The sequence below is a fragment of the Salvia splendens genome, chromosome 5 (genome assembly GCF_004379255.2).
Source record: "Salvia splendens isolate huo1 chromosome 5, SspV2, whole genome shotgun sequence".
Lineage (NCBI taxonomy): Eukaryota > Viridiplantae > Streptophyta > Magnoliopsida > Lamiales > Lamiaceae > Salvia > Salvia splendens.
In genome coordinates this window covers 35,789,127-35,807,258 of record NC_056036.1, presented here as the reverse complement: position 1 = coordinate 35,807,258, position 18,132 = coordinate 35,789,127, and the positions used below count along the sequence as shown (strand labels likewise).

Here is an 18,132-nt window from a genome sequence, read left to right as displayed (position 1 = left end):
AAACCTATAGTATAAAGTAATACCAAGACATGGAAAATGTTTGATGCATCGAAAATTGGTCAAATAGCAAATGGAGGCCCAAACAAAGCGCATAAAGCACACCTCTGGCTACAAACACTTCACAAGCAACAAGGAGTTGCGATGCAATCGGCTCCAATAGTTATGAATGACATCACAGCTGGTAGTGTCGGAACCAACTAATTCGACAAAAGGGTGAGAAACGCAAATACAATAGGAAGTCGACGACCTCGAGCAGCACCGAAAAGAAGCGCGATCTATTAACATGGAATGGAGCGAGTAACCAATAAGTGGTACTCATCCGTCCCTCTGTAGCTGAGTCGTATTCTTTTTTGAATTGTCCCATTATAGCTGAGTCATTTCTTTTTTTGGCATAAAGTACTATACTCTCTCTTCATCTCGCTACCTTTTTTTTTCTACCTTATTCTCCTTTTATTTAATTTATTTAAACTAAATTAAAAGCGAAAAGAAATGCCTAAGAACGGAGAGGGAATGATTAAGCTATGTAATATAAAAAATTTGTTTATTATACTATTTATTTAACGCACTCCACGCGTCCATGTGATCAGTATTTTTTACTGTTTTCTGCAGTGAAAAACAAAAACAGCAAAACTAAAATTGAGTCGCCATTTTTGTGTAGTGACAGAGACGCCACGAATCACGTGTTGAACGTTAAACTTGGACAACCCTTAATTAGAACGTACTATGCCGCCCTTTTTTAGCTGTGCCTACTTTTCAAATTAATTAGCTCGCATTTTTTCTCATAATTAGGGTTTGGATTTTTTTCACATTATATATAGATATATACTGTAGATGTCAGCGGCAGTAACCAACCAACTAGCGGGAGTATTTTTCTTGTTAAATCCGAAAATCTTGGCATATTAAATACGAATTCCTGACGGGTTTACCGAACCTAAACATTGGCAAAAGGCTTCTTGTTTTGGTTCGACCTTCGGATTTTAAACAACTTTTGATTTTCTTGATTACTGCAAAGTTTGGTTCCTTCGCTTTTCCTTATACTACTACTTGGCAACTTTTGATATTTACAGGAATTAAAAGGTCATGGTTGCTCTGGGAGATTTAGCAGTCAAGTTTGGTGGGATGATCAAGAGAGAGGGGGCTTTTGATTTCAAGAATGGTGTATTTGGTGTCCCAATTAAGAGGAATGAAGTGTGTGCACTTAATTTAAGGAAGCTGAGAGCTGGTGAGTCTAGAATTGGTGGAGTTCAGGCTGTGATGCAAGTAGGAGTTGAGAGTGATGCAGGGGTTTCTCCAGATTCGAAGAGTTTGGAAGGGGCTCTGGGGTTTGATGTGGTTACAGAAGTGGAATTGAGGGAGAAGGGGTTCTTGGGGCTGAGGAAGACGAAGCTTGTGTGCACGATAGGGCCCGCGTGCTGCTCTCTCGATGATCTGGAGAAGCTGGCTATGGGAGGGATGAATGTGGCTAGGCTCAACATGTGCCACAATACTAGGGAGTGGCATCAGGATTTGATTAGGAAGATTAAGAAGTTGAATGAAGAAAAGGGGTTTTGTGTGTCTCTGATGATTGATACTGAGGGTAGTCAGATTCATGTGGTTGATCATGGTTCTCCTTCCACTGTTAAAGCAGGGGTATTGATTTTGTGACACGGTTATCATACTCTTATACTAGTTGAAAAAGTTGAATTTTTTTGTTATGATAGTTTTCAATTTTTGTTGGATTGTTAGGAAGGCTCAGTTTGGTTCTTTACAAATGAAAAGTTTGAGGGTTCTCGTCCATTTACGATTCAAGCAAATTATGAAGGTTTTGCTGAAGGTATGTGTGCAGTCTGTGAAATTGAATTGGTGACTTCTACTAGCAACAAAAAGCTTTCTTGTTTTGGTTGTTGTTTCAATCGATCCTTCTCTTCAGGCATACATGTAGGCGATGAAATCGTATTTGATGGAGGAATGGCAACCTTCAAAGTGGTGGAAAAGGTTGGGAATGATCTGCGTTGTCAGTGCACAGACCCTGGCTTGCTCTTGCCACGAGCTAAACTAAGTTTTTGGAGAGATGGGAAACTTGTTGAAAAAAATTATCAGCTTCCTACTCTGTCACCTAAGGTGAAGCAAATCCAACTTATATGATTAAATTTCATGTAATTATCATGTGATAAACAAATAGTTTCTGCATTGCCGATGTATAGTGTAGTACTAGTAAATAAAGTCCCTAATGCTAATACAGCTGATTGATATAGTGATCCTCGGAAACTTTTTCATGCACTAAAACAAGTGACAAAAAGGGATTTGATTGACAAACTAGAAGTGAAATTACACATCAGCACTAATACTTTGTTGCTTGATTGAATGTTATAGAGGTTTCTGTCTGATTTATCAGGATTGGTCCGACATAGATTTTGGGATTTCTGAAGGTGTTGATTTTATTGCTATGTCATTTGTGAATGACGCTGATGCTGTCACGCATCTGAAGAACCATATTTCCACCAAATCCTCCAAGTAAGAAACTTGTCCTTTCTCGTATGAATGTGCAGCACCATCAATTGGATGTTGCCAACCATTACTTATATAGGCGTGGATTCCATTTCCATCTTCTATAGTATGTGATGTGATGGGAAATTTATTGTTCACAGATCGATACAAGTATTGGCAAAGATAGAGAGTTTGGAGGCTCTTCATAAATTGCATGAAATCGTTGCAGCTTCTGATGGAATCATGATAGCAAGAGGAGACCTTGGTGTCGAAATCCCACTAGAACAAATTCCAACAGTACAAGAGGAAATCACCTACGTATGCAGGCAGCTTAATAAGCCAGTATTGGTAGCTTCTCAGCTTTTGGAGTCGATGGTTGAATATCCCACCCCGACAAGAGCTGAGGTAGCTAATTCTTTTCCTCATCAGTTAAATTTCTAAACATTGTGAGTATCTAGTTAGTAGATTGGGAAATAAAAGTCTCACCTTTTCAGAAATGCAGAAACCTTTTGATTTACCTTTCAGAGCACATTGCACCCTTTGCTCACATTGCACAATGTGAATTTAAAAAAAAAATGTCTCTGCTGGTTACATCAACTATGTTGGATTTCAGTGTGAATTTGCTAAATTTGAATTGAGAACTTGTAATGTGTTGGTTATTCGTTTGCTACTGTGATCTAGGTTGCTGATGTTTCAGAGGTCGTTCGCCAATATGCTGATGCACTGATGCTCTCTGGAGAGTCGGCTATTGGACCATTCGGACAGAAAGCTCTCTCTGTGCTGCGGATGACCAGTAGCCGGATGGAACTGTGGAGTCGCGAAGAGAACAGGCAAGACGTTCTGTTACAGCATAATCTCGAAGCATCTTTGCCAGACCGAATTGCTGAGCAAATCTGTAATTCTGCTGCAGCAATGGGTATGTTTGCTGCCAAATTCAATCCCCATTCCTAAGTGAAGATATCTGATGTGATCATCATTTCGATTTGCAATCTTTTACTTCAGTCATGTTTACATGCTTTTGTTTTGGTTGCAGCAAACAACTTAGGGCTAGAAGCTATCTTCGTGTACACAAGGCACGGGCAGATGGCATCAGTGATCTCACGCAACCGTCCAAATCCTCCCATATTCGCATTCACAAATGACAGCAGCACGAGGATGGCCCTCAACCTACGTTGGGGAGTCACTCCACTTCTGGTCGATCTATCAGATGATATGGAAGGTAACATCACCAGATCTGTCCATCTTCTGAAGACCAAAGGATTGATCAAGAATGGTGATACGGTGCTAGTCGTCTCCGACGTCATCCCGACCTCCACGACACAGACTGTGTTTCAATCCATTCAGGTGAAAACCATTGTGTAGGTGTGTTGTAGGTGGAGAGGATTAGTGATTGATCTATTTAGTCTGCTTGAACTTTCGAAGGTTTGCTTTTCTGCTTTAGACATGTTTAAATATCAAGTTAAATTAAACTTTTAAGACCTCTATCATGTTCATGTAATGCCAATTTCCACCAAGTGCGACAAAATTCTTTTCAAGAAATGTCTACTTCAAATCAAATTGCCAGAATAATATTTGAACTCTTCCTCAATATCATTGGTGAACAAACAATTTTGTCTGATTGAATCAGTAAAAAATAATTTTGAAGAAAGCGAATTGAAGTATGTAGCCAAACTTCATGTTTTGTTATTAAGACTCAAGTGTCATTGAGATTGACATAATACTACAAAAAGGGTTCATGTCAACCAATTAAATGACACAGTTAATATACTACTTCATCCTCACCTTATCACTCCATCTCTCAAAAATTTGAACTTTCTAATTTTAGAATAATTAAACAACACATTACACCTACACATCATTTTATTTACAACTTATATAATTATATTATATTAATTATGATGTGGAGCTTACTATCCACTAACACTAATTATTTACACTATCCTTTATCTCTCTCTTAATTTACCAATTATATACTTCATCCGTCCGTGAAAATTTGTTACATATTTCCATTTTCGTCCATACCTGAAAATTTGTCACCTTTTATTTTTACCTTTTTTTATAGTGGATCTCACATTCCACTAACTCATTCTCACTCACATTTTATTATAAAACTAATACGTAAAAGTAGGACCAATATGTCACTAACTTTTTCAACTCACTTTCTATTACCTTTCTTAAAGCTCGTGCCGGGTCAAATGGTGATAAATTATAAGGGACGGAGGGAGTATTAAAACTCGTGCCGAACTAAATGTTCATACATTTTAGGCACGGGGGGAGTAATAATTATTTTTTCATGAATTTTAATGCAAAATTGATAAAGTAAAAGATAGAAAAAGTGTGTTAGTAGATAATGAGTCTCGCCTTATTAGAGAAAATAATTTTCTTAAAAAGAAAGTTTCTATTTTTAGGGAATAGATAAAAAAGTAAAAAAAAAAATTTTACTAGACGAATAAAAAAGGAATACTTTTTATTTATATGGGAAGGAAGAAATATAAAAATAAATAGAAAATAAAATTGTGGGCCACCCTATTAAATCTAAACAAATATAAAGTGCCAGTTTTTTGGCATGCCACGTGGCACTGATTTGGGCGGGAAAATGAAGTTGTTTCATTTTTTTTATTTTTCTTTTGCTTATTTCATGCATTTTTGTTAATGTTTTTACACTCAATGTAAAAGCAATTTATGGCTCCAATGTTTGTATTCTGTTTTTTTTTTCGATTTTTTATCTATAGGTTTCATTGGTGTGTGTACTTAAACCTATTCTATTACAAATAAAGAGATATTATAGAAAATTACATATATACATATTTTTGAATAGAAATTGAGATACCTAATTACTCCAGGTTCCAAGGCAATTCGATTCCTGAACAAACATAAAAAATATATTAGTTTTCATACATTTATAACATGAACCATGGGAAAAAATAATATAACTTCATTTGTACAACTATAATATATTCATAAAGTTCAGTTAAATAATCAATTGAAAATCTGCAAAAACAAGAGACTTGGAGAATAAAATCAGAATTATAAAACATGAAAAATAAGACCGTTTGAGAGAGAGAGAGATTCATATTTTATGCAATTTCTAACACATAGAGAAAGATTCATATTTGAGAGAGAGAGAGAGAGAGCTAGAGAGAGAGGGGGAGGTATATTCATATCTTATGCAATTTCCAACACATAGAGAGAGATTCATATTTGATGTTATTTCCAATGCAATTAATACCTGAACAGAGATCAATAATATATTAGTATTCATATGCAAAACATATAATGTGAAATATATATTTGAAATTATGGATTTTGTAAGTACCTGTGATATGAATATCATAGTTACAGAATAAAATCAGATATTAGAACATGAAAAATAAGAGAGAATAATATCACAATTTTAGAACATGAAAAATAAGGCAGAGGGAGAGATAGAGTGATAGAGAGACACCGAGAGAGAGAGAGAGGGACAACTTATTAAATACAAAAATAACTCCTGCAAATCAAAAGAAATTAATTTATCTGTTTCCAATGCAAGGTCTCATTGAACAAAGTTAAATATTGAGTTAGTATTTATATTTAAAATCTACTATGTATATGTTTGATAAATACAGATATGCATTAGATAAATGAGTGATTTTGAATATTTCTTTTTGTGGCAGAAAGCACCAACTGAAGTAATGGCGCCTTTCAATACCATGATCGTATGGTACGTTTGCTAATTTTAGACATTCTAAAACTGAATTTATAAACAAAAATTCATTATTATAATAAACAATCTAAATGAAACAGGAGGCATTAAAAGATCAGTTTTATATACAACAGATGTATTCATTCTAAAAAGTTTTTATTTTTATTTTTGTTTATAGGGCACCAGGTTCCAAGCATCATCTCCAAAGAATTCATGCTAGAAAGTTGGTTCTTAACTTAGGGAATGAGGGATTTTCTTCATTAGGATTTTTGTAAGGGCAACCAATCTCATAAATAAGACTACCAGTTACCAATATAGGCTTTGCTAAAACAAAAATTTTTTAAGTGACTGACTGTAAATTCCAATTTTGTATTTTTAATTTAAGACCTTTTAGGATATGTCAAGACTTTTCAAAGCTACAGAAGAATCATTCTTTGGGACCCAGAGGCTACGCAGCTATTAGGAAAGAAAGTTTCTAATGTTACTGCAAATGAGGAACATAGCTTAAGATATCTTATATTATATTCTAAGTTGTAAATTTTTGTATCTTTTTTTTGTTGTAAATTCATGCAACTGATTTAAGCAAGTAACAATGAGTAGAGGCTATTGACTCACTAAATATGAGGCTTATAACATCTGTATATCACATTCACCACAGTTTTGTTCTTTAACTGAAAATCTTATCTTTAATGCAAAGTAAATTAGCTTTTAACATCCATATTGAGACCAAACTAACCAAAAAGTTTTAAATATCAGTAAAGCATGGTCATATATATTGCAAGCATGCATCAATCTATTTACAAACATACAAATCATGCAAAGTAAATTATTTGGGCTTCAGATTTAGCTTATGTTTTCTACAAACACCCATATTGAACCAAAATGATCACATTATCACAAATATTAGCAAAGTATGCCATACATGTCAAGAAATTTTTGAATTGCCTTGACTGCATAGCATCGGTTTTAGTCATTTTGTACTCAGAAAAACCATTCACTTCATGTACAGAATATGGGAGTGAACTTTAGTGGACAATAATTAAAGAGATGTAGAAAAAAATCATAGTACAGTTTAAAACTTTAAAAAAATCAGGTTGCTGTTTATTAGTATTAAAGTATTGCATACATATTTAAGTTACTACTATTCTACTGTTGAGTAATTACTAAATTACCTTGAATGCAAAACACCAAATTTAGTCTTTTTGTACTCTTAAAATGTCATTCTATTCCTATGCAGAATAAGAGAGTAAACCTTATAAGTTAATTAAAATAAATATATTGCAGATACAAAGGGCAGAGATATTCAGTAAAATATTTTATAGTTTATTATCTTTAAGACTAAAAACTTAATGGAGTAATATTAAAAAACTTAACGGAGTAGTATTTAAAAACTTAATGGAACTAAAAACTCTGAACAACACGTTCAGATACATTCAATTTGTATAAAATAATAAGGAAAAACAAAATATCAACAAATAATACTTTAATATATTCAGAAAGTTCAATTAAAGGATCAATTGAAGATATTGCAAAATCAGTAAGAATGATCATACTACAAAAGGTTCTAAAACATCCCAAACATTGACTCAAATTAAAAGAAATATCATACTTTGTAATGCAAGTTAAGGTTGTTGTTACACACTTCATTTCCAGTGCCAAAACTTTGAAGATTTGAGCAAATTCATTCCTAGGTAAACCCAAAATCCTAGGGTTTTGTAGTGTTTGCGTCATCTGTTGTCAGATCTGTACATCTTGAATCGTCTAAAGCCTTCCATTATTTCTCTGAGTCTGTAAAATAATAGTACATGAAAGATGTTAGAATCTAAGTAAATTTCGAGGATTGGAGAAAAAAAATTAAATTTGTTTAGATTTTACCTTAAATCAAAACCATCTTCGGTCTAACCGAATAACTTCTGAACACCTTGAATTGGGGCTGGGGTTTGCGATTCTATACCGTCGTCGGTTGAATCGAAAAGCTTATCTGCCGGCGATGTCTGTGCCTTGGTCGTCGCCGCTAAAAATCGGCGGAGTAGGGTGGAAGCTTTAGAGTTTGTGGTGAGACGACGCAGTTTTGGCAAGGAGACGTCGCGATTCAGTCCGTTGTGGTCAGATGTCGCAGTTTACGTCTGTTGATGGCGGCGATTCAGTTGCCAGAGCTGAAGATAGCGGAGTCTTCGAATTTCTAGGGTTTGTGTGTGTCGGCGCCACTGAGGAGAGAAGAAATGGTGAAAAACTATATTTATATGTTGTAATAATCAAGCTTAGAAATCCCTAAGTACGATTAATTTAATTAGTTGTATCTCTCATTAATTTAATCAGCTGCAAAGTGTAATTATTTTAATTGTTCAGTAATTGGATTAGAGTTGTGGGGGCCATGAGTATTGTTTCTTTGGGCTATAGCGTTTAGTATATTTTTTGTGGACAAATATGTTAACTTTTATTGGGCTCTTTTTTGGATATTCTAATTCTAATATAATAAGAATTAAATTCTTATATCAATTATATTATTTTTGTAAAATATATTTCTATTTTTGTTTTAATTTACAGAAATTCAAAATTTGAATGATATTTTATTTATTTGGTCGTACTAATAATTATTTATTTTTTTTTAGTCGATGTGGGTGGATCCGTTGAAAGTCGTATTATTCATAGCGAACATAATTCGTGTATTTGAATCAAAATAATTTTGTTAGATTGAGGTATTTTTAATCACTCTTTCTTTTAAATATCAATAATTTTGTAAATGCATTTAGAAATGCCACATTTTCATGAAAAGGTTTTTATCTTCAACGCATATTTATGTGTCAAAATATAAGTTTCTTAACTAAATTTAGGGTTTATGTAATTGAAAACGAATACAAGTCTATAAGTGTTACTCCATAATTATTTTTTTTAGCCGAGGTGGATGAATCCACTAAAGTCGTAATCAAGGCTATCATTCAAATTCCAACAATGACAATTTCCTTTAGGTGTATTGTATGCAATGGCGATTAGCAAAAGTCCATATCAATCTCTCTCTCATGTTGGATTATTTTTAAAAATGTCATTCATCAGACACGGACAACTGCATGTTGCTATATCCATAGTCACAAGTCGTGAAGGTTTGAAAATTTTATTTTTTGGATATGATGATGATATTAGGGGTGATTCTACCGTTAGTGTTGTTTATAAACAAATTTTTTAAAATTTATGAACTACTGGTTTGTTGTTATTTTTCTAATTTTTTTCCTATATATGAATATCTATGTTTTGTTGATCAAAACTATTGAACTAATTATTTAATCAGATTATATGTTTTTTCCTCTTTGATTCTTAGTCGTACATTTTCCTTTATTTGTATACCTTATTCTCACTAACTCATACTATTTGATCCTTAGTCGAACATTTCCTCTTTGTCATTTGCTCTATTTTATTTTACTCTACTCATACCAAAAATTAAAATTGTATAAAATCGTTTACCGAATATGAAACGTTTCATTTAGAGCGAGTTGAGAGAAGTACATTTCCCTTTTAGTTATTATTTATAATACTTTTAATTGTTTACAGTGTTATGGATACTTTATTTGTTTATCGAATTTATAATGAACTATTTATTTTTTTAAATAATTTTATTTATTTACTTTGGTATTTAGTATTTCTCAATCTTTTGTTTGTATATCCTATTCTATTTCTATTTATTTCCTCATGTCCTTTCGTTACAGTGGATTGATTGATTGATAGATGTGGAAGTAGAAGTATGTTTTTTAAATCTTTATAATCTTATGAATACAACATTTAAATAGTTTCTATTCTTGATTTGCAATAACTTTTATATTTTTTTTATATATTCTTTATTTTGATTTAATCCATTTTAAATATATTTTCTTATTTTTTGAAAATCATTTGGCCATAGCACAGGTGATACGGGTGATAAAAGTAGTCGGTTGAAATACTCCCTCCGTCCCGGGCTACTCGCTCATTTCCTTTTCGGCTCGGAGATTAAGGAATGAGTGTATAGGAAAATAAAAAATGACGGCTGTAGGTGAAATTTTTTACTAAAAATGGAAAGAGTGCAAGTAACTTGGGATGCCCAAAAAGGAAATAAGTGCGAGTAGTGCGGGACGGAGGGAGTAGTAAAGTTAAAAAAATTGTTAGGATTTTGTCGATGCACGGTGATATGTAAAATGGTGGGACCAACGAAGTTGAAAAAAACACAACAGAAATCGTTTCAGAAAATCTTTCTTGAAAACTATCATGTTGTCATATACTCTTGTTTTATTTATTTATTGTTTTGTTTTATTTTTTTTAGATCCTTATTCTCTGAGTACTTTGCTCACAAGTATCAAGCCCACATGTTATATTTTCTCCTTCCCGCCATAAGCAATGGACATATAAAAAGTTAAGTGGAGAGATTAATTTATTAGTAGTAAATCATATAGTATTTGCCTAAGATGCACATTCTTAAATACTCCATTCTTCCATAAAAATTAATTCCATTAGTAAAATTTAAATACAAAATTAATAAAGTTTGAGAAATAAATAGATAAAGCGTTTGAAGAAAAGTAAAAAACAAAAACAAAAGATAAAGCGTGTAAATTAAGAGAGAAGATAAAATATAATAAATGTAAGAAAAATAAAAAAAAGAAGTAATAAATTGAGAGTAACTTTACATTTTTAGTATTCTTGCTGTCCCACTATAAGTGAAACGCTTCTTTTAGAGCATTCCCAAGGGGAGGGGTAAATGAAAGGATAAAGTAATCATTCTCCAAGAGGAGAAGTATTTGGGAATGTACTTTACCATTTATCATTTTGAAGAGATATCTTTATCTCTTCATCAATTGAGAAGTAAAATCTCATAACTAGCATATTTGTCTTTTTTTATGAAAATCATTCTCCAAGGGGAAAGTATTTGAGAATGTATCACACTTTATATTTTTTAATGCATTTTGTACCATTATTTTATTGATTTACCTTTCTATATACATTTTTCCTTTGGAATGTGTTATTTTTTGGAAGGGTATATTCCACTTTATGAGAAGGTAAGATAATATACCTCTTTCATTTACCTCTCCTTGTTGGAGATGCTCTTAGACATGAGATTTAAGAAAAATGATATTAAGAAAGTTAAGTGGAAAGAGAAAATAAAGTAGGAGAAAGAGTTTTTTTATTATATTTTGTCAAAAAGAAAAATGACTCACTTTAGATAAACATCCCAAAAAAGAATACGGATTATGCATGGAGAGTGCTAAGTAAAGGACTTCATCCGTTCCTTGTTAATAGAGACATTTCTTTTCGTCACGGAGTTTAAGAATAGTGTATTAAATAGATGGTGAAAAAAGTAAGATAGAATAAAGTAAGAGAGACGAAGAGAAAATAAAGTAAAAGAGAGAATTAATTTTTGCCAAAAATAAAAATAACTCAATTAATTTAGAATTTTTTAAAATAAATAAATGACTCTATTAATATGAAACGAGTTATTATTACGGACTAACATGAATAAAAAGATGTGACTAGTTTTTGTATTGAGAGAGTATTGAATAGGCATTCAAAGAACAAATTTTCTCCCATTTCCAAAATTGAAAATTAGATCATATTTCTTGAATCTAAATTATAAACAGTAAATAAAATAAGTAAATAACCAACCAACCAAGCAACCATGGGAACAAGACAATTCTAAATTTGCATTTGCAGCTGCAGCATCCATAAAATTGAAACAAGACAATTTACTTTACATTTAATGGGGTGACCGTCACAGTGCCACCTCAATCTCCAGATATCCGACGCCTCCACACCACTAACCTCCCACCTTAACTTCTGACCACAAAAATGGCGCCACAGCGCAAAATAGCCATCCACATCCGGCTTTTTCTACCATGCGCCAGTGGTGCGACCCCAACTTTCAGAACCCTGCGTCGCTTTTCGTCCCATTCTTTCGCTTCTGTAGCAATATTCATATTTTCACCTAATCATTACATGATCACGGATAAACTCATCTCTCTTGAAATTTTAATTTTGATTTTTCCGTAATTTGTAATGGCTTGCATTCAGCTGTTAAAACCAACTCCATCAAATTCACAGTCCAAAATCGCCTGTTTCTACGCGGATTTCAGTTTGCAGAAAAGGAGAATAAGACTTCGGAATTCAGGAATCCAAAATAATTACAGGAGATTTAGGGTTACTTGTAAAGTAGAAGACGGTGATAAACAAAGTAATGGTAAGTAGGTGCGTTCATTGTGATCAATTTTTCAATATATGACGCACAATTTTGCTATATATTACTCTATATGCTAGTTATGGGTAACTATTGATGTGCTTGCTTTTCATTTGGAACGGCTTGATGCAAACCCTTTGAAAGTTATTACTATGATCATAAAGATTAAAGGTGTGTGCGATTGAGTGGAGAGCTTTGTTGTTTGCTGTTTCTGGATGAGGTTGCACATGATTGTGATCTACCTGAATTGAATTGAGTCCTCTAGGACTTGAGACTAGACAGATAGTTATTGAAAGGACATGGTTTGTTGATGAACTGATAAATCGCATTAAGTGTTGGCTGAGTTTAATGAATAACATGAAAATAGGTGATGGTCAGAATCCTATTATTTGATATATGGTGAATCCCACAGCATATTGAAAGTATCTTACAAGGAAATTCAATTGCTTTGTTTACACTGTAATTATTAGGCCTGGCAGAAACACAAGAGGTGGATGAAAAGGAAACAAACCATCCAAATTGTCTCTAGTAAATGTACATATGAAAGTAGTCTGTTTTACATAGATAATGCTTTTTAATTCCTGTATTTGAGTCTTTGATAAAAAACCTTATATCTTCACCCAAATTTAAAGTACCATGGAGTTATAGGTCTAAATGGCCCCATGCTCATGCAATTGTGATTAGTTGGGTGGAAAATTAAAAGGTGCATTGTGAGTATTTTCTATAAAAAATGCACTGCTTATGTGCAGTGTGTACTGTATCAATACCTTAACTCCCCATCTGCATGCACATACTTGTAGATATACATGCGATTGTCTAATTTATGCTGCACCTATGTCCCTTTAATAGCACAAGTCTCTTTTTCCTATTAATGATTGCATTTCCTGCATCCGCATGTGATTAATTCCCTCTGGTTGCTTATTCTGTTACATCTTCAAATATCTTTGTGTCTGTATGTCTCAAGTGAAGAACCTCCTGAGTCTTTATTTACGAAGGAACTAAGACGAAGAGGGATGACTCCCACTTCTTTGCTTGAGGAAAAGAATAAAGATTCTGTGAGAGAGGAGATAAAGTTTAGGGAAGAAGATGGGGGTTGGGGTTACTCAAGAAGAAATGGCATCACAACAGGTGCAGAAACAAACCTGACCGGTCAAAGGGAAAAGTCCATGGCACTTAATAGTGAAGGTCTTGAGGTAGGAAGATCTTTCAGTTTCAATTGATGATGTGAATGGATCATATAATGAGTCAACTATTAAATGTATTTGTTGCCTGATTTAGGTCAGCTTATTTAGGTAAGACCCTTTCTCTTCCTCTTCAGCACAAAAGGGTCTTTCTGGTGCTCCAAACTTGCACGCGGCCTTAAAGAAAACATAATTATATATAGTATTAGATTTGTTATTTTGCTTGTTTTAAAGAACTAAGAGTCCACTGAGAGAAAGAGATTTAGCCACAGGGTGATGGTGGTGGAAAGTATAGATGGACTACTCTACTAAAATGCAATTACAAGAAGAATGTGGTTAGTGAAAGAAGATACATAACATATGAATGGCATCACAACAGGTGCAGAAACAAACCTGACCGGTCAAAGGGAAAAGTCCATGGCACTTAATAGTGAAGGTCTTGAGGTAGGAAGATCTTTCAGTTTCAATTGATGATGTGAATGGATCATATAATGAGTCAACTATTAAATGTATTTGTTGCCTGATTTAGGTCAGCTTATTTAGGTAAGACCCTTTCTCTTCCTCTTCAGCACAAAAGGGTCTTTCTGGTGCTCCAAACTTGCACGCGGCCTTAAAGAAAACATAATTATATATAGTATTAGATTTGTTATTTTGCTTGTTTTAAAGAACTAAGAGTCCACTGAGAGAAAGAGATTTAGCCACAGGGTGATGGTGGTGGAAAGTATAGATGGACTACTCTACTAAAATGCAATTACAAGAAGAATGTGGTTAGTGAAAGAAGATACATAACATATACAAGAATATAACAATTTGAGCAAGGTACAATCTTGGTAAAAGGAGCAAAAAGTGGAAAGCAGTGGAACCTTTTAAACTCACATATGCCTCACATGTTGGGTGTCCCTAAAAGTCCTCCAGTTCTATCTCACACCTGATTGCTAGGGAGGATTATGTCATTAAATTAGAGCTCTCGTGTTATTTAGATAAGACAGAAAAAGAAGCTGGCTTCTAGGCCTTGAATTATTGAGGCTTACAGCCTCAAACACAATGTAAAGTAGGAGAGTTGGTGCCTGGGCTCAGTCTTTGAGGCCTACGTGCCGAGACACATTTTTTATTCTCTTTCGACTGCTTATACTTCCTTGTTTAGGACTTTGACTATGATAAGATTTTTAGTTTTACCCCCTATTTGTATACCGTCCGTATAGCAGGTATACTTCTTCAGGGGGGGGGTTAAGTATTTAGAGGCTCTCAGCAATCTCTGTTTTATGGATCTTTTTCCACACTAAATGTTATTCTCCTCAGTGGTTTGATTCCGTATTTAATCTTCGTCCTGGATACAGAACTTTGTCTAACGTCTTCATAATTATTTCAGCTATTGGCTCTACAATCCATGATATGAACTACTCGATCACAAACAACTTATTTGATTGTTCTTGTTTTTTTCTCCGCTTTTTTTCTATGATGGTTGATGAATTTGTAGAGCATAATGGCAGAGCATAATGGATTTGCAGAATGGCACTCTTGTTATGTTGCATTTTCCGTTGATCCTGTTATGTTTGGTTTCAGTACTACTGTAACTGACCCCCATACTCTGGTGCAGTACTTTGGAGCAGAATTTGTTCACGATGGATGTGATAATCCAGCATCTCCGCCCCCATATGTTGATCCTTATGAATTACTTGAAGAAGAGAGGATGTATAAGACTGCTCCCCCTCTTAATTGAAGGACTACGAGCTTCGTGTATAGCAGCATTTCCACTTCATCAAAGATTGAGTTTCTGTAAATCTCCCATGCATGTCAATCACCTTATAACTGAAATGTGTAAAAGCATTACTCTCTCATGTCGGACTTAATATAAAATGTTATTCTGGTTATACTGTTTGGTGAATGAGCGGTTGAACTGTTGTTTGAAAGGTTACGAAGCTTGCTCATAAAATTTGAATATGTACAAATTTAATCTTCTCAAGAAGCATATGTTGTTTTTTGGTTAGGAGGTTAAATAGAATTTTGGTCCATAAATTACTCACAGAACAAAACATACTAACATCCACGCAGCAAGTTGAGACCGATTCCACGACTGGGGCTCGCTCGTCTTCATATGTTCAATAACTACGGTTCTCCTGCAAGTATGAAATCCCACTCCATATTCCACGAATAACCAAAATACTCACGAACACTACGCGTGCAAATAACCTGAAATTATATTGAGTAGAAAATAGATGATCAACAAAATCACATATATCTTCAAGTTTTTTCCAGAATTACAAGACTTAGCCTCTCTGAGAACAAAACATGACATATGTAGCAAATCAAAGACATTGGTAGTTAAAAACTCAATTAGATTTTGAAGTGATTTAGTGAAGTTAGCCACAGGAAAAGTAAAAAGATGTGGAGCCCCAGAAAAATCAAAGAAGAATGGTTGAACATTACTAATGCAGCTAGATATATAACAAGAAAACAAGCACAACAAAAGTCAGCCTATCTATCAATAATCACACCCTAGGGTTCTTATTTAGAGTTCAGGCACTGCTATGAGCAAGGCATCATACAACACATAATATTCATTGAAACCTCAATAGGCCAAAACAATGGCAAAGACCAAACTAGAGGAACATTTCTATTTACCACTCAATGTGAGCAGGAAAAACTCTCAATAAACTAAAATGGAAGCAAATTCACAAAGTCATTCCCTGAAGAAAAGCTTTCAAAACCCACATAAAAGTCAAAATTATGGTTCCATTAACAGCAAATCCGACCTGTATATTAAAGAGAGGACAGGCGCCAACAAAAAATATTTATACAGAAACACTTGATGCAAAAAGAGCATCCACTATAATTTGCAACTAAGGCATAATTTACCCAAAACATTATTTACTTTTATCTAGAGGCCTGTGTATAATAACTAAGAATATTAATCACAAGGAGCATATTTTTACTGGATAATAGAAAAAACTAACAGATGAAATAGCAAGAAACGCAGACCTATGCAATAAACAAGCAAATGATATTTGCAAAATGCAAACAATCCCAACACAATGAAACAGATAGCATGGTCACAAAACAGGATCCAACAAGGCAAGATTGTGATGGCCAGAATTCTCATAACTATTTTTAATAGATGCAAAACAAAACCAACCAGGTTCGCCTAAATGTGCAGAAGCCTGTTAATAGAGCAAGTTGCAATCTATACTTTCACTTCAGCATTCCAAATTTGATGTTTATATACCAAAAGATTTCATATTTACAATCATTTTCAGCATCAAACACCATGAACAACGCCAATAATGCATTTTCTTCAAAACAAACTCGATGCACAATCAAAACCAGAGCACCAGAATTTGTCCAATTTAAGCTCGAGCTACATAATACCTCGATTATTATTGCTCCTATCTTCCTCCTCCTCGTCTTCTTCATCCTCATCATCATCGATGTAGTCACCCATCACCATACCACTTCGCGGCCTTGCGCTTCAAGCCCGAGCTTCGTGGACCGGATTCCGGCATTTCTGTGCGAATCAAAAGCCAATCACTACTTGTGTTAATAATTACCATAAAATCATGTCTGATTTAACTTTACATCGAATTTGACCTTGAGAGGAAGAAGATAATCGTTCGTGAGAGAGAGTATTATCGAGTGAATTGATAAATGTCATATCATACTTACACCGCAGCAAGTAAACTAAAAAACTAGCACAGTCTAAACTCATGGAATATCAATTTTTGGAAATATAGACAAGAGAACTCAAAAACGAGCACAATCTATCACTTCTTCTTCTGTTTCGATCACGAGCGCTGTTCACTGCCCACTGCCGAGAGCTTCTCATCTCAGATCCATATCTGGAAGTAGTGGAAATGCGGCGGATCGCGACGGCACGAGGACTAGCGGCGGGAATGGCGACCACAGGAACAACGTCTACGACCGCAGGAGGAGCTTGGTCGCCGCTGACCATAGAAGGAGCTTCGTCGCCAATGAGAGCAGGAGGAGCTCCTCCTGCGGTCGGTGACGAAGCTCGCTCGGCAACGAAGCTACTGCGGTCGTCGACCTTGTTCGTCTCCGCCCCAGCCGCTCATCCTGGCGCCATCGCGCGATCTGTCGCATTTCCACTATATCTATATGGATCTCCATTTCATATCTGGATCTGTATGGATATTAGATGAGAAGCTCTCGACAGTGAGTTTAGACAGTGCTCGTTTTTTTATATCTCTTGCTGCTATATTTCCAAGAAGTGATACTCCATAACAGTGGCGGCGGGACCTCTGCTTTGACTACAAGAGACAGCGATGCTGAGGACGGAGGGTGACGGCGATCGCCACGACGCCGCCATAACAGTGGCAGCGGGAGCTCTGCTTTGACTGCAAGAGACGGCTCGGATGAATTTGACAGGTTTTGAGGGACTATTTTGAGATTTGGGAAAATTTTGGGTACATATAATGCTTGGTTGCGGATTTTCGCTACTATTCATTTTTCTAAATAATTCACACATTTTTTAAATTTTTTTTGAAACACAGAAATAGAGTTTTCTGTTTCTTTACACGTGGAGATTGAAGCACAAACAAGACAGATTCATGTATCCAAACTCAACAAATCCATCAGCAATTTCAAATTCAAGTAAT

General features: G+C 34.6%; 2 protein-coding genes and 1 long non-coding RNA gene across 7 annotated transcripts; 2 read left to right on the top strand and 1 right to left on the bottom strand.

Annotated features, from left to right (window-relative positions):
• The first annotated feature begins 781 nt into the window (after positions 1–781).
• Positions 782–4,001, top strand: LOC121804975 (pyruvate kinase isozyme A, chloroplastic-like). Its single transcript, XM_042204715.1, has 8 exons — positions 782–961; positions 1,068–1,629; positions 1,726–1,813; positions 1,910–2,100; positions 2,375–2,493; positions 2,628–2,871; positions 3,148–3,382; positions 3,500–4,001. The coding sequence occupies exons 2-8, from the start codon at positions 1,081–1,083 to the stop codon at positions 3,826–3,828; spliced, it is 1,755 nt and encodes a 584-aa protein (XP_042060649.1). The 5' UTR covers positions 782–961; positions 1,068–1,080; the 3' UTR covers positions 3,829–4,001.
• Positions 4,002–11,857: 7,856 nt separating this feature from the next.
• LOC121805647 lies at positions 11,858–15,393 on the top strand. 3 transcript variants are annotated; one of them, XM_042205588.1, is made up of 4 exons: positions 11,858–12,344; positions 13,305–13,469; positions 13,902–13,966; positions 15,120–15,393. In XM_042205588.1, the coding sequence occupies exons 1-4, from the start codon at positions 12,164–12,166 to the stop codon at positions 15,240–15,242; spliced, it is 534 nt and encodes a 177-aa protein (XP_042061522.1). In that variant the 5' UTR covers positions 11,858–12,163; the 3' UTR covers positions 15,243–15,393. The 3 variants fall into 3 exon arrangements, with proteins under 3 accessions (XP_042061522.1, XP_042061523.1, XP_042061521.1); XM_042205589.1 differs by lacking the exon at positions 13,902–13,966 and having other exon boundaries at positions 13,311–13,534; XM_042205587.1 differs by lacking the exon at positions 13,902–13,966 and having other exon boundaries at positions 13,305–13,534.
• On the bottom strand, positions 13,975–17,917 carry LOC121805648. Of its 3 annotated transcripts, none has more exons than XR_006051518.1 (3): positions 16,889–17,917; positions 15,547–15,712; positions 13,975–14,131 (listed from the first exon to the last, which is right to left on the bottom strand). It is a non-coding gene; the product is annotated as an uncharacterized LOC121805648 (long non-coding RNA). The 3 variants fall into 3 exon arrangements; XR_006051517.1 differs by lacking the exon at positions 13,975–14,131 and having other exon boundaries at positions 15,421–15,712; positions 16,889–17,024; positions 17,108–17,910; XR_006051516.1 differs by lacking the exon at positions 13,975–14,131 and having other exon boundaries at positions 15,421–15,712; positions 16,889–17,914.
• Between the last annotated feature and the right edge of the window lie 215 nt (positions 17,918–18,132).

Coding starts and splice junctions, on each gene's coding strand:
- LOC121805647 (XM_042205588.1), top strand. CDS start 12,164: ATGGCTTGCATTCAGCTGTTAAAACCAACTCCATCAAATTCACAGTCC. Junction 12,345..13,304: donor CGGTGATAAACAAAGTAATG/GTAAGTAGGTGC, acceptor TGTATGTCTCAA/GTGAAGAACCTCCTGAGTCT. Junction 13,967..15,119: donor TTAATAGTGAAGGTCTTGAG/GTAGGAAGATCT, acceptor ACTCTGGTGCAG/TACTTTGGAGCAGAATTTGT.
- LOC121804975 (XM_042204715.1), top strand. CDS start 1,081: ATGGTTGCTCTGGGAGATTTAGCAGTCAAGTTTGGTGGGATGATCAAG. Junction 2,101..2,374: donor TTCCTACTCTGTCACCTAAG/GTGAAGCAAATC, acceptor CTGATTTATCAG/GATTGGTCCGACATAGATTT. Junction 2,494..2,627: donor ATTTCCACCAAATCCTCCAA/GTAAGAAACTTG, acceptor TATTGTTCACAG/ATCGATACAAGTATTGGCAA.